Genomic DNA, 15,958 nt, shown 5'->3' on the forward strand with positions numbered 1-15,958 from the left:
TAAAACTAAAAAAATCAGCAAATCCAAAACCACAACTATTAATATATCCATGCTTTAAAATCTTCATTTCTTAAATATTTATCATAGTACTATACTAATCTAATAATACTATGAAAATCTATCCGAACACCAATGCATCAAATAATATATTTCCATATTTATTTTTCTATAATTTCATTCAATATTTGCAAGCTCAATTAATTTTCAGGAACTTAGAATTTTCTATTATTAACTTTCATCAATCTTCTACATTTCCAAGTATATTTTAAATTTATAATGCAAAGTCATAAAATCATACAGTACATATCAAAAGCCCCTTATTTATCTTATGTATCTTCCATTAATTTTGCCTATCTAATTCTATATAGTTCTAAAATTCTAATCCAATTTTACGAATTAATATATCCTAATATTAAACAGCATCTAAATATATCTTTTACCATCATTCTATAGTCAATCCATATTCAATAATCAATCATCCCTCCTCAAATTTCCACCACTCATGCCAAAGTGGAGAAACCGTGTTGTTTTTCAGTGGCTTGCGTTTTTCTTTTGATATTTGTTATTTTTCTTTTTAGTTATAAGCTACCGAAGGTTTTTACGCAGCTGAGAGACATGAAAATTAAAGTATATTAAGAAATTGGATAATTGATATTGTTTTGCTGATCTTAATCTGCAGTAAAGTTATTTTGGTTTTTAAAAAAACATCATATTTTGCCTCGGAGAATTTCAAAATAAAATACTGTGTCTCTATAACAGTGACCTCGGAATGGGGCAACTCTGCTAAGTATCAAAATGCTACTTAAATAGTTGAGTTAGTTTCAAACTAGATTTTGATTTTCTTTCTCTCCCTCTCTTCCTTCCTCCCTCTCTCTTTCTCTCTCCCTCTTTCTTTCTCTTTCTCTTCCACTTTTTTCTCTCTTTCTCTCTCTCTTTTCCTTCCTGCCTCTCTCTCTTTCTCCCTCTCCCCTCCTTCCCTCCCTCTCACTCTCTTTATATCTTCCTCCCTCTCTCCCTCCCTCCCTTTATATTTCCCTCTTCCTCCCTTCCTTCCTCTCTTTCCCACTTCATCTCTCTCTTTCTTCCTCTCTTTCTTTCTTTCTCTCCCTCCTTCCCTCCTCCTATCACTCTCTTTCTCTCTCCCTCCTTCCTTCCCTCGCTCCCTTTCTCTCTCCCTCTCTTTCTTCACCCCCCTCTTTCTTTCTCTCCCCTGCTTCCCTCCCTCTCTTTCTTTCTCCCTATTTCTTCTCCTCTTTCTCTCCCACTTCCTCCCTCTCTCTCTTCCTTCCTTCCCTCCCTCCCTCCTCTCTCTCCACTTCTCTCTCTCTTTTCCCTCTTTCACCCTCCCTCTTCTCTTCCCATGGAGAACTCACCCATAAAGCCTCCACCCTCCGACCCCAGACTCCAATTCAGTCCCCATTCTGAAAATGGGGGCCTGCAACTCAAAGAGGAGGAGGAGACAGGGATGTGTGTATGTGTGTGTGTTGTACCCAGCTCGGCTTTCGGCAGGCCTTCCATTACCTTGGCCTCGGATGCAGTGGTGTGAGTCTCAGTGAGCGGGTGCAGAGACTCACCGCCTCCTCTGGGTGCAATCCCCGCCTCCCCCCTCAGGGCTGCCTCAGGGCAAACCTCTGCACCCCACTATGCACCTCTGGGGTGGGGGGGAGGCTGACCACTGTTTTTTCCCTACAAGAGGCTGAACAGCAGCAGCAGTGAGCAGAGCCTCGTTGAAGAGTGGAACAATGGCCACTCATTTGCTCCGCCGTTCTTGCATAGAGGAGGCAGAGGGGAGGGTGGGTGGTGAGGGAAACCAACGTAGGGGCAGTGCTGGGAAGGTGCTGCCCATGGAGCCCTAGGGCAGATGGGTGCCTTTCTTGAATGCCAGAGGGGGAGGCGAGGGTGCCGTGGCCACCCCCACCCACCATGGAGGGGCCAGTGCCAAGCCTCCTGGTTGTGGATGCTGGGAGAGACTCTCCACCTTTCTCTTTAAAGTTTGGGGTAAAGTATGGTGGGCTGGCAGTGGAACAGGGAGCTGGTGCATGCACTTGTGACATTTGGAGGAGGAAAAACTTTCGCCAATGCACTTTCCTTGCCACTGCCCCCCCCCAACCCTGATGCCCAGCTCCCCTGCGCAGCCTTGGAAAAGACTGTGCAGGTAGTTGTTATTGTGTGTGCAGCCACGCAGCTACAATCTTAGAGGGAACACTGACTCTGAGGCGGCAAGGAGGAGCACGCGCCTCCCATACACCCGGGGTGAGGCTGCTTCCCATACACTGTGCCAGAGAGAAAAACCCAGGGGGAATGGCAGGAAACTGGCTGGGCCTTCGTGCTGCTCTCAAATTTCCTGGGAAATTTTTCCGGGCTTGGGTTCTTAAGTAGAAAATGGTTCTTAAGTAGAGGCAAAAAGTCTTGAACACCCGATTCTTATCTAGAAAAGTTTTTAAGTAGAGGCGTTCTTAAGTAGAGGTACCACTGTATATGTACAACTACAACATCATTACAGGATTTGTCACACTAAATTTTACAAGCATAACCAGAAAAGCCAGAAAAAAGCAGAACTCTTGAAACATGGAATGTTTAGATATTATCTTCCTTGGCCCGATGATTAAAAAAGACCAATTCAAGCGCACTCCAAAGTTAGGGGCAGATTTTTCATCCCAGTGTTGTATGACAATTGTTTTAATGTGCTATGACTGAAAAAAAGCCACTGTTTTGACAGATTTCAGATTTCAAATGTGAAGATATAATTAAAAAGAACTTAGACATCTTTGATATTGGTCCAGAAGCTAACAATGCTATGTTATTTCCAAATGTAGGATAAGCTCTAATCATATTGATTAGAGTTCAAATTTCTGTCTTGCATGTCCAATAATAAGGTGATTATACCCAACTCTTAGTGAATGTTCTTTACGATATAGTAAGCTGTTGTTGTGCGTATCTCATTTTAAGACCATAAGCAATGAATTTCACATTGTTTAATATAGCCTGTCATTGGTTTACAAGAAAGGTCATTCAACTTGTTATTTACATAATATTATTAATGTATTCAGGTTCCTCTAAGAAAAGATTGCTGGCTTAGGAAAAGGTTGCTGGCTTAGGAACCTCGCATACCATAATTCTCTAAAACCTCTAATTTCTGTAAAGTATCAGAAGTTGCAATCAGATGTGAATAAAATAAACAAAATAACAAATATGTAAGGTGCTACATTGCCAAAAATGGAGTAGATTTCTAATTTTGCATCCTATAGAACCAGACAGAAGATAAGCCTCATAGCTTCCAGCTATAGGGATTCAGCTCCAGTGATCTTAGAGGCCAATGTCTTAGAATAACTTGAACGATTAAAGATAAATAAGGCAATGGGTCCACATGGCATCTACCCCAGAGGTTACTCAGATTTGTCATTGCTACCCCGCTGACTGATTTGTTTAACCAATCCCTGTTAACAGGAGATGTTCCTGAGGATTGGAGAATGGCCACTGTTGTGCCTATCCACAAGAAAGGCAGTAGCGAAGAAGCTGGTAACTACAGGCCAGTTAGCTTGACATCAGTTGTAGTTAAAATGATGGAGACTCTACTCAAAAAGAGGATAAATCAGCACCTAAAAACCAATAACTTATTGGACCCAAATCAGCATGGCTTTACTGAAGGCAAATCATGTCAGACTAATCTCATTGATTTCTTTGACTATGTCACAAAGGTGTTGGATCAAGGTGGTGCCGTGGATATTGCCCATCTGGATTTCTGCAAAGCCTTTGATATGGTTCCACATGAAGAGCTGATAGATAAATTAGTGAAAATTTGACTTAATCCCTGGTAGTTCAGTGGATTTGCAGCTGGCTGAAATGTAGACATCAAAGAGTTGTTGTTAATGGCGAGTATTCTGAACATATGTTTGTGAGTTACATAGGGGAAGGTTTGGTAGGGAAGGTTTGCCTATTTGCTGATGACTCTAAAGTGTGGAATAGGGTTGATATTCCTGGAGGCGTCTGTAATATGGCAAATGATTTCGCTTTACTAGATAAATGGTCAAAGCAATGGAAACTGCCGTTTAATGTTTCCAAATGTAAAACAATGCACTTGGGGAAAAGGAATCCTCAATCTGAGTATTGTATTGACAGTCCTGTGTTAGCAAAAACTTCAGAAGAGAAGGATTTAGGGGTAGTGATTTCTGACAGTCTCAAAATGGGTGAATAGTGTGGCCAGGCAGTAGGAAAAGCAAGTAGAATGCTTGGCTGCATAGCTAGAGGTATAACAAGCAGGAAGAGGGAGATTGTGATCCTGCTATATAGAGCACTGGTGAGACCACATTTGGAATACTGTGTTCAGTTCTGGAGACCTTGCCTACAAAAAGATATTGACAAACTTGAACGGGTCCAAATAAGGGCTACAAGAATTGTGGAAGGTCTTAAGCATAAAACTTATCAGGAAATGAACTTAATGAACTCAATCTGTATAGTCTGGAGTACAGAAGGAAAAGCTGGGACATGATAGAAATATTTAAATATGTTAAAGGTTTAAATAAGGTTCAGGAGGAAAGTGTTTAGAAAGTGAACACAAGAACAAGGGGACACAATCTGAGGTTAGTTGGGGGAAAGATCAAAAGCAACATGAGAAAATATTATTTTACTGAAAGAGTAGTAGATGCTTGGAACAAACGTCCAGCAGGCATGGTTGGTAAATCCACAGTAACTGTATTTAAACATGCCTGGGATAAATATATATATATACATCCTAAGATAAAATACAGGAAATAGTATAAGGGCAGACTAGATGGACCATGAGGTCTTTTTCTGCCGTCAATCTTCTATGTTTCTCTATGTTTCTATGAGAGGGGAAATTACTAGCCACAACAAATTCTTTCCAGAGATTCAAGGTCATCTTTTGTTCAGCATCAGCTGGAAGTACATGGGAGGATCAAGCAGCCAACTTGTTATCTCCCTTTTCCCTGCACAGAGCAATGTAAGAGAGAGTGCCCTACTACTCCCCTCACATTCGGGGGCTGAGAGGGCAGGAAGAGTGGAAGGCAGAGCAGGAGGCATCTGCTCCAGGTTTGCCTTCACTCTGACCCTCCCACCAGCCCCCACAGCTGCCAAAAAATGGGGAGAGAAAGTGGGTGGAATGGAGTGAACGGCCTCTCCTTATTGCCCCGCTCAGGCCCAGCACTCCCGGTGAGGATACACCACAGACCCCCATGCAGTAGCAGCACTGATTTTGTCTCCATCCTCTTAATGGGTGAACAGTGTGGTCAGGCAGTAAGGAAAGCAAGTAGAATGCTTGGCTGCATAGCTAGAGGTATAACAAGCAGGAAGAGGGAGATTGTCTTTCCTGATAAGTTTTATGCTTAAGCAGAAAAGTTGCTGTTTTATTTTAGCCATGTTCTGGCTAAAGTAGCCCTTAAATAAGGGCTTTGATTGGTACTTAGAGGAATGTGTCAAAGGTATTGAAAAGGGGGCTTCAAAGTCAGAAAGAGTATGCATGTCAGGGCATGCAGGAAAAGCTCTCTTGCAAAGGATCCCTGAAGAGTCAGATGGAGGTGACTTTCTGAGTTCCAGATCTCATCCAATCTCTGAATCTGTGCTGGGGGCCAAAGCATAGTATGTTCAAAAGTTGAACCGGAACATGCATTTAGTTAAATATAGTTGACACTACTATATTCATAATCTACTTCTGTAAGCCTAAATATTAGCCTTAGATAATTCACTTATGTCCTTTCATTTGTTTTAATTTATATCCCTCTTTTCCTCTAAGACAGTGGTCTCCAAACTCGGTCACTTTAAGATTTGTGGACACCAACTCCCAGATTACCCTAGCTAGCTTTGGAGAGCCCTGCTCTAATAGTTCAAGGAAGTTTATTTGTTGTCAAAATAAATTGCCAGGAATTGACTGTCCCTATAAATCAGCGGTCCCCAAACTACAGCCTGCCGGATGCATGCAGCCCACTGAGGCCATTTATCTGGCCCGCAACACCGCACGAGATTATTACACACACGTGATTATTACACACACAACTTATTTCCAAGGCCACGCAAAGGAACCGGGTTTTGGAATTGGGGGCGGGGAGCGACGAAAGCACAGAGGCTGGTGAAGGTTTTTCTTTTGAATGTCACGCACGCGTGTGCGCGTGGTCCCCATCCCCATGCCAGCCCGCCTGGGGGGGGGGGCTTGGCATCAGCTCATCCTTGTTGGCGGGGGCAGCTGCAGCTCCCTTTCCTTCTCCCACGGCCTATATCTACTGCCGGCGTCTCCCACCAAGCCGGTGGCCGTCACCACGGGTTCCTCGGCTGGGAGCTACCACTTTCCTCCAGGCAGCCCAGCCAGTCAGCCGTAGAAAGTGCAGAGAAAGAAAGAGGGAGAGATAGAGAGGGAGAGAGAGAAAGAAAGAGAGAGAGAGAGAGGAACAGAGAGAAAGAAAGAAAGAGAGAGAAAGAGGGAGAGATAGAGAAGGAGAGAGAAAGGAAGAGGGAGAGATAGAAAGAGACTGAGTGAGAGAAGTAAAGCAAGCAAGAGAGAGACAGAAAGAGAGAGGGACAGAGAGAAAGAAAGAAAGAGAGAGAGAGAAAGAGGGAGAGAGAGATGGGGAGAGAGAAAGGAAGAGACAGAGATAGAAACAGAATGAGTGAGAGAAATAAAGCAAGAGAGAGAGAGAGAAAGAGAGAGGGACAGAAAGAAAGAGAGAGAAAGAGGGAGAGATAGAGAGGGAGAGAGAAAGGAAGAGGGAGAGATAGAAAGAGAGTGAGAGAGAGAGAGAGAAAGCAAGAGAGAGGGAGAGAAAAAGAGTGAGAGAGAGAGAAAAGAAAACAGAGAGGAAGAAAGAGAAAACTCGGCAAGGAGTTGGGGACTTGCTCCACTTTGCCTCCTCCTCCTCCCCTAGGGCGGCGTTAAGAAAACCGCAGGGTTTTTAATAGTCTGGCCCACCAACAGTCTGAGGGACAGTGAACTGGCCCTGTGTAAAAAGTTTGGGGACCCCTGCTATAAATATAGTTTATGCCAGTTTATATTTAGGAATTATATTCTGCAAGGGGACTGTCTAATGCAATCTTCTGCTTTCAGTTGAAATCATTCTGAAAATCAACTGTCTGGATGTACATCATTGTTTAATAATCTTCAACGTATGACAACAATTGAGCCTAAAATTTCTATTGCTAAGCAGGACATTTGTTAAGTGAGTTTTGTCCCATTTGATGACCTTTCTGGCCATAGTTCTTAAGTGAATCCCTGTAGTTCTTAAGTTAGTAACCCTAACATCACTAGCTTCTCAATTGACTTTACTTGTCCAAAGGTTTGAAAATCTGATCCCATGACCTCGGGTTACTGCAACTGTCATAAATACATGACAGTAACTGCCAAGTGTCCAAATTTTAATCGTGTGACCACAGGGATGCTACAATGATCATAAATGTGAAATAAGTCACTTTTGTGCTGTTGTAACTTTAAGCAAACGATTAAGGGCTACCTGCAGTTTGATCTGCTCGTTAATATGACGGTTGGAAAAGAAACGGAATCCTTCTAACTGCCTTTCTGAAGATTCAAATGTAAGAATCAGTTGACTGGAACTTTCAAAGGCCCTATATCGTGTGTGTGTGAGAGAGAGGAGGGGGTGGAATGTAAAACTCAGCAAAAGCACACAGGAGAAAGCAGAGAAAGGTATGATTTGTTCTTGACCTATGTTTCTCATGTATATTTGATTACAATCCCCATCATTAATATCATCAGTCAGTTGTTACAGCATCTGTCTTTTATAAGGTATACCAGGACAAGATAGGGGAGAAACCCACTAGATAAACCTTCGGTTAACAAAGCTGCATCTCATTTAATCTCTCCTATTAGTAAATTCAGCCTTGACCACGTTAGGTAAGATTTATATTTTTCATTCCTTATTTATGTCTGAATGGATATGATTGATTTTTAATATAATTGGGGATTTTAGATTAGTTTACTTAGTTTTAATTAATTGGATTTAACCTATTTCATACTATTGTTTATTTTTATATGTTATAAGCCTCCCCATGTCCTCGGAGAGGGGGTGGCATATAAGTTCAATTAATAAAATAAGCAAATAAATTTATTGCTTGTAGCCCAATGCGTTTAGCACAGGACATGATGATTCCTTTATTTATATCACACCCTCAACTCAGCAATTCTAGGCATCTCACATATTAAGGTCAAGGTTTAGACAGCAAGTAAAGTAACACAGATAACACACTAAGAACAAAAATACTTATTGTTCCTTAGCAAAAAATGGTTGAAAAAAGCAAAAAAGAAATATAAATAAAAAGGTCTAAAAGAAACAATTTTAGGCAAAAAATATTATCAGGGAGCAAATCAGCAACCCCAGGCATGAGCTACCAGGGAAATACTGTTCCACAACTGCAGACAAAGCATTTCTCCCTCCTCATCTGTTTCCAGAACAATGACATCTGTCTGGGTCCTTGAAAAATATATAACCCAAAATGTATAATTGTGGGGAAGTCCATTTATTAGGTCAGTAAGTGGCAAGTGTGATTTTGCTTCCTCCAAATCCTGATTCTATAAGTCCAGTACTTTGCTTCTACTTGTAGGAGGTTTTCAGACATCCACTAGTTGTAGGAAAAAATGGAAAGTCAGTGGGGTGTGGTATATAACCCAGTGCTATAACCCAGTGGTCCCCAACCTTTCCAGTTCTGCGGACCAGTGGTGCTGGCAATGGCTCAAATGGAGCTTTGTGTACTTGTGCGCTCAACTGTCACTTACATGACCTGGTTTCCAATGGGTGGCAACATGGTCCTGGGCTATGGACCAAGGGTTAGAGACCATTGAGCATGTTCCTAACTAGTCATTCTCTGACATCCTGCCCTTCCCCACTGTACACAAAAGACAAGTCTTGCTGACTAGACTTGGTGTGGACAGGTCTACCAAGGACTGTCTTTTCTTTTATGGATTTCTCCCTTCTCATTAGTCCCCATTCTTTTCCCAAATATTTATCCACCTTGGAATCTATTCCTACACTTTCTTGTTTGACACTACCAGACTCTTTCTTTCTTTCTCTTCTTTTCCTATCTTTCTTTCTTTCTTTCTTTCTTTCTTTCTTTTCTCTCTTTTTTCTTTTATCTATCATCAAGCCAGCCAGCTAGCCAGCCATCTACAGTATCTATCTATCTGTCTGTCTGTCTGTCTATCTTTCATCTACCTACCTACCTACTTACCTACCTACCTACAGCTATCCATCAATCCATCTATCTGCAGTATCTCTCTCTCTCTTTCTCTCTCTCTTTATATATGTATGTATGTATGTATGTATGTATGTATGTATGTATGTATGTATGTAAATATATATATGTTGAAATAGATCTATATTGAAATCTATATTGAAATAGATCTATAACAGGCTCCCTTCCCTTTCAGCAAAAATATGTATGTAGATTTTCACGGGTACAGGTATGACGGTCTTGGCATTTTCTGGTTACTTCCCGTGTAGGATATATATGTATATATATATATCCTACACGGGAAGTAACCAGAAAATGCCAAGACCGTCATACCTGTACCCGTGAAAATCTACATACATATTTTTGCTGAAAGGGAAGGGAGCCTGTTATAGATCTATTTCAACCTTTTTATGTATCATCAGACAGACATATCCTCACCGGGATTTGAAATTGTAAGTCTTCTGCATGCAAGGCCACTGCACATTGCTGGCTCATATTTAGTTGGTTATCCACCAATACTCTGAGATCTCTCTTACAGTCACTACTGTTAAGTGTGGTTTCTCCCAGTTTGCAGATGTGTCTTGGGTTTTTCTTTCCTATGTGTAAGATCCTGTTTTTCCCAACATTTAACTTCATTTTGAGCCTACAGTACTAGTCTATTGACATCTTTCTGTATTTTGAGCCTATCCTCTGGTGTATTGGCTGCCCCCATCAGTTTAGTGTCATCTGCAAATTTGATTAGTTCCCCCTCTATTCCCTCATCTAGGTTGTTGATGAATATATTGAAGAGCACTGGGCCCAGGACTGAACCCTGTGGTACCCCGCTGCCTACCCCCTTCTATGTGGATTTGGATCCATTGAGGACTACTCGTTGGGTGCTGTTGGTTAGCCAACTGTTAATCCATCTACTACTATTGTAGTCTATCCCACTTTTTTCCAATTTGCAGAGTAGTAGGTTGTGGTCCACTTTATCAAAAGCTTTACTAAAGTCCAAGTATATTAAGTCTATTGCATTACTCTGGTCTATTGATTTGGTCACAGTGTTGAAAAATGATATGAGATTGGTTTGGCATGGTTTTTCCTGACAAACACTCATGTTTGCTGTTGGTTATTATCTTGTTTGTTTCTAGAGAGTGGCAAAGCTGTTTTTTTAAAAAAAAATCTAGTATTTTTCCTGATATAGAAGTCAGTCGGATTAGCTTGTAGTTGCCTGGGTCTGTTCCCCCCCCCCTTTTTTTATAGATGGAGACTACATCAGCTCATTTCCAATCTTTTGGTAGTTCTCCTGTGATCCAGGATTTTGGGAAAATATGGAGTAGTAGTTCTGCAATGATATGAGCCAGTTCTTTTAGGATTCTAGGATGAAGTCTATCTGGCAATTTGTACTCATTGAGTTCCATCAGGTGGTCTCTTGCTATGTTTTTACTTATGTTGAGTTCTGTTCCAAAACTGTTTTTTGTGACTGTGTTGCAGGTATGTTGGTTGGTGGTTTCTTTTTGTGTGAAAACTGATGCAAAATAGGCGTTGAGCAGCTCTGCTTTATCTTTGTTGTCTATGATTTCTTTGCAGTTTTCTCTTTTTAGTATATTGACTGTTTCCTTGATTTTTTTTCTTGTTGTTTATGTTGAAAGAAAATTATCTATCTATCTATCTATCTATCTATCTATCTATCTATCTATCTATCTATCTATCTCCATCTTTTCTCTTATATTATACTATAGTTGCCTTGATGCTACAAAGAATAAAATGAAAAGAACACATTGTTCCTTGTTAAGTCCATAATAATTTTGTGGCAATGAAGAGCTGATATAGATTCACAGAAGGAAAGAAATAATATTCATTGAAATGTTGTGGCTTCATTTCAACATGTCAAAATTGTAGTTTAAAGATTTAAAAAGTGGGGAAGAGAACTATTGTAATACAGAGGGATTGGGTCAGAAGGAGAGGAGAATGCAATTCTACCAGCCAAAGCAGAAATCAAAAACAAAGTGTTTGCAGAAGATATACATTTAACCTGGTGGAGAGCTAGGAGAACTGGTGGGGAACTGGTCTGTAGAACCAGTCTGAACTGGGAGGAACCCACCCTTGCCCTGAGGACAGAACAGCCTAGCTGCCTGGTCTAAACAGGTATGTAAAGTATCAACCAGACACTGGAGAAGGGGATATTGTGAGAGTGGGATGCAGCACAGTAAACAGTATCTGTATGGTTGGAAAAGACAAGATGACACACACAGCAATGTGATGAAACACCACCTGCCCATGGAATGCACATAAAAACAGATGTAGCTGGGATTGCACTGTTGGGGCTACCATCTTGACTGTTTGGAACAGAAAGTATAGTTTTATATTCACATTTTCTTTTCTTTCCTTATGTCATAGATGGAGCTGCTATGGCTTTATATTTTGCTTGGAGCTGTTTTGAAACTTTCATCAGGCACTACCTACAATAGAAGAGGCAAGTTGTGATTTCAAACGCATTCATTCCTGATTGTTAGAATGATAAAAATGAGAAGATGGATGCTCAGGCTAGGGAATTTGCTCATTTGTCCTCTTTCTTTGCCTGTTTATGCCATAGGAAGGCTCATGCTGGCTTTTTTGTGCTTTTTTGTGCAGTCCCAGGGAAGCTGCAATGACCATCAATCATGTTCCTGACACCATAAGGAAATTTTGCTTTAAGTGACAGCTGAAATCATGCTTCATAATGGATTCCATTTTACTTGTTGTAATATACACCCTAGGCCAAGTGCCCAAACCGCAAGAAAACACACACGTATTTATCTCCAAGTGCCAATCGGGCAAATTACCGTATTTTTCAGACTATAAGACACACCAAGATTGCAAAGAGTTAAGTAAGAAAACAACTTTTGTCCCCCGCTGCCCCTCCATCACTTTGCAGGCCTCTCGAACCCTCTGCACACCTCGCTTTTTGCAAAAATGGGTGAAAAACAGGGCCAGTTTTGCAAAAAATGGAGGGTTTGGGAGATCTCAGAGTGCTTCTGACCTGAGAAAACTGGGTGCCATAAGTTCATCATCACAGGGCTATAGGATGAGCTTAACATCTTCATTGTACACATGGCTTAAAAGTAGCCTTGGCTTCTGCTTAGGAAACGCACAACTAGCAGCAGCTATAGCACTCCACCAGTGGTAAGAGCTGGAAGGGACCTTGAAGGTCTCTGCAACCTTAAAATACTCCAACAGCCCTTTGGACCCATCCTTTCCCACAGTAAGGAAAACACTGGGATCCCAGAACCTAGATGGGCAGCGCCAACATCTCCCCCACCCAGTCACATGAACCTCTCCAGCCACTAGTGGGTGAATTTTGTGTCTCATGGTGTTTTCTGTGGGAAATGTCTTCCTTCCTTCCTTCCTTCTTTCCTTCCTTCCTTCTTTCCTTCCTTCCCTCCCTCCTTCCTTCCTCTTCACTTCTGTCTTTCTTCTCTCTCTCTCTTTCCCTTTTCTTTCTTTCTCTCCACTTCTCTCTCTCTCTTTTCCCTCTTTTCCCTCGCTCTCATTCTCAGGGGGAGCAGGAGGAGGAAAAGTGCAGGCAGCCCTCAGTGCTGCTCTGGTCCTGCTCTGCCTCCACTCTCACCACTCAGGGTGGCTGAGGCAAAAGCGAAGCCTCCCAACTGGCTCGCGCCAAGGCGTCCAGGAGCACCAGGCAGCTGTGTGTGTCTCTCTGTGTGGTGTGTGTATGGTGTGTATGTGTTGCTCTCTTCTGCCACACCTCACACACACACACACTGGGTCCTGAGCTCCCTTTCATTTCTGTTTTTCTGTGCCCTCTCTCTCTCTTTTTCCTTCTCTCCCCTTCTCTCTCTCTGATCCATTTCTTTTTCCTCTCCCTCGTTCTTTCCCATCATCATTTTCTCATTTTTTCCTTCTCCTTTTCTCCCTCTCATCCCCTCCCCCTCTCACCCCCCTCTATTTACTTCTCATCTCTCTGCCTCTGTCTCTCTCTTCACTTTGTTTTTTCTCTGTCTTGGCTTCCTCCCAGAGGAAACATAGGGATGGCGGGCGGGGGCAGGGGTGGGCGTTGTCCACAGAGCTAACAATTGGAGAAGCCCAGGGGAAGCTGAAGCTGCAGCAGTGGGTAATTTGACATGGAAAGCTGGATTTAGAGCAGCTGCTGAAACCTCTGTGCCCCACCAAACCCAGTGGAATTGGCTGCAACCCCAAACAAGCTACCGTCCGACTGGTTTGCACCCCCTGCCCCCAGCTGATTCATAGCCATAGTGCATCTGCCATGGGCAAGTGGGGGCCGGGGATGCAAGCTGGGGGTGGAGTGGCAGCCTCCGGCTTTCCACTCCAAGATAACCATTGCTGCAATATTAATATTAATATTAAAGTCCTCGGAGAGGGGTGGCATACACATCTAATTAATAGAAAAAGAGTCCATCTTTTTTTTTTAAGCATTAAAGTTTTGCTTCTATTAAGAACGTATCTACTTCAGAACCTGGTCACAAAATGAATTAAGTTCTTAAGTAGAGGTACCACTGTAATTTTCTTTCTTTCTTTTAGTTGATACTATCTTTTTTTTCTTGTAAGGGTTTTGGAGAATACATAAGGAATAGGAGTAGGCAGGATGGCATACCTGAATTAGTAAAAGGATAATGATATTAATCTAATAAGGTTTAAAGAAAATTAAGGTTGAATTCAATTAGAAGAAAATTGGATATCTAGATGACAAAATTAGAGATTAAGGTTGGGGGGCTCGATGAATGCCAGAAGTAATTAATTGGGAACTAATAATTTTTTGGGGGGGAGCAATTATAATTGGCTTACTAACTTGATACTGTTTTTATTGTATTATGAAGATATTTTCAAATATATTGAAAAGGTTTGTATGGAAAACAATAAAAAAAATTACACCCCCCAAAAAACATGTTTAGAGATGGTATTATAGTAATTCTGTATTTTCTTCCAGATGTATCCAGTTCCTATTTTGCCTGCTACACAGTTTCTTTTTCAGAGTCTGAAATAATTAAAGGAATCAAGCTGTTTCTTCCACGTCATAAATTAGTAAGTTTCTCATTCAATTTCATATACTGTGGAGAAAGTTAAATTATAGCAATTAACAATGATTTTTTTAGTACTACTACTACTACTACTACTACTACTACTACTACTACTAATAATAATAATAATTTATTGGATTTGTATGCCGACCCTCTCCGAAGACTCGGCATAAAAAAAACTTACTTTGCAGTAAATAGGTTTACCAAATCTGTTTCACAGACTTCATAGACAATAGGCAAAATGCCATTTTACTCAAGTATAACACCATTCCACACAAGCACTATTTTACATTTGGTTCTCTCCTATGAGTCCATTAAATCAAGAGTTTCTTCATTGTATGAGTAAAAATGTGCTATTTCCATAAAATTATTATTCCGTTATTACTTCTATAAAATTCAGCTTGAATAGTTATATACAAGTACCTTGGATAAGAAACGTCCCTAAAAATAAAGAATATTTTTTTACTTGCTTGGGGAATTTTTTAAAACTATGGAAGTATAGAAAGGGTACTATAAATAAAATGTAAATTAAAGCAACAGCTCTCAGCTATCAATTTTGCTCTAGCGGCTAAGGCAACAGTCAAGAAACCAGGAGATTATCAGTTCTACGCCTGCCTTAAGTGTGAAAGCTGCCTGGTGATCTTGGGCCAGTCAATATCTTTCATCCCAAATCACCTCACAGGCTTGTTGCTCTGAGGAAAATAGGAGGAGGGAACATTAGGTATGTTCACCACCTTGCCTGTTTATAAATAATCTTTAAAAAGAGAGAAAAAGTTGTAATTGTATTGTCCATTCTTTCCACATGTATCATTTTCTTGGTACTAAGAACCTTTTATTCTGCCATTTCACATCTGCGTTTTCAAAGGGCAAGCACTCACTTCCCATCTACAGCAACAAATGGAAAACTGAGATCTTAAACAGGATACAGGAAGCAGAGTTGTGGACTTGCATGCTGTGATTCCGGATGTATTGATGCATAAGAAAAACATTCAGAAAAAAACATCTGCAGCACTTGCTGCAGTAAATTTTTATTCATGGTTGGCAGCTAATCCCAAACATACGACATGCATGCGCAATGCTGAATAATCCAAAAAAATCCCCTTCCTAAAAGCCAAAAACAATATGGCGATGCATGCGCAGTGCCAGAAACTCAGCTTCTGCCCGTGTACAGAAGATTAAAACAACAACAACAAAAACAAATTATCCCATCCCCCCCCCCATTTTTTTAAAAAAAGATAGTGGCATCCCCGGGCCGGCACCAGCCAAACTGGTTCCATGACATCATCATGACATCACCAGCAGTTTTCTACCAGTTCAGGCGAACCAGACTGAACCAGAAGGAACCGACCTCTGGTACTAATGGCATTAGTCCAAGGAAGAACCATGTCTTTGTATGTATTGATAAGACAAGGCTTATCTGAAAAACAAATTGCCAACATCTGCAACTTCACCAGTACTGGATTCTAAAACCCTTTACTACTGGGAACATGTGCAGAAGCATCCCAGGTGATTGGGGAGAGTCTCCTGCCACTGGTGCTACTGATTCTTAGAAATGGGCAAAAGTGGGAACAACCCACCACTGGACCTCATTCAGCGTAAGCTGCGTGTGTGCACAGGCGCGCTCCCCAAAATACCCCCGTGCACCCTTTTCCACAGGTGCGCACTCCCCATCCCCCTGCCAGCCTGCAGGGGGGGGGGGCGCCAGAAGTAGAAGGAAAGGGAGTCGCGGCCGTCCCTGCCTCCCCACCGTGCCTCCT

At 41.5% G+C, this 15,958-nt stretch overlaps 1 protein-coding gene across 1 annotated transcript in view; it reads left to right on the forward strand.

Moving 5' to 3' along the window:
- The first annotated feature begins 11,565 nt into the window (after window positions 1-11,565).
- Window positions 11,566-15,958, forward strand: part of LOC139168005 (cation channel sperm-associated auxiliary subunit beta-like) — a 137,196-nt gene continuing 132,803 nt past the window's right edge. Inside the window, exons 1-2 of the mRNA XM_070753253.1 lie at window positions 11,566-11,641; window positions 14,111-14,205. Of these exons, the coding sequence (XP_070609354.1) occupies window positions 11,566-11,641; window positions 14,111-14,205 (171 nt within the window). The remainder of the gene's footprint in view (window positions 11,642-14,110; window positions 14,206-15,958) is intronic.

This window comes from Erythrolamprus reginae, chromosome 1, assembly GCF_031021105.1.
Source record: "Erythrolamprus reginae isolate rEryReg1 chromosome 1, rEryReg1.hap1, whole genome shotgun sequence".
In the NCBI taxonomy this organism is placed as follows: Eukaryota; Metazoa; Chordata; class Lepidosauria; order Squamata; family Dipsadidae; genus Erythrolamprus; species Erythrolamprus reginae.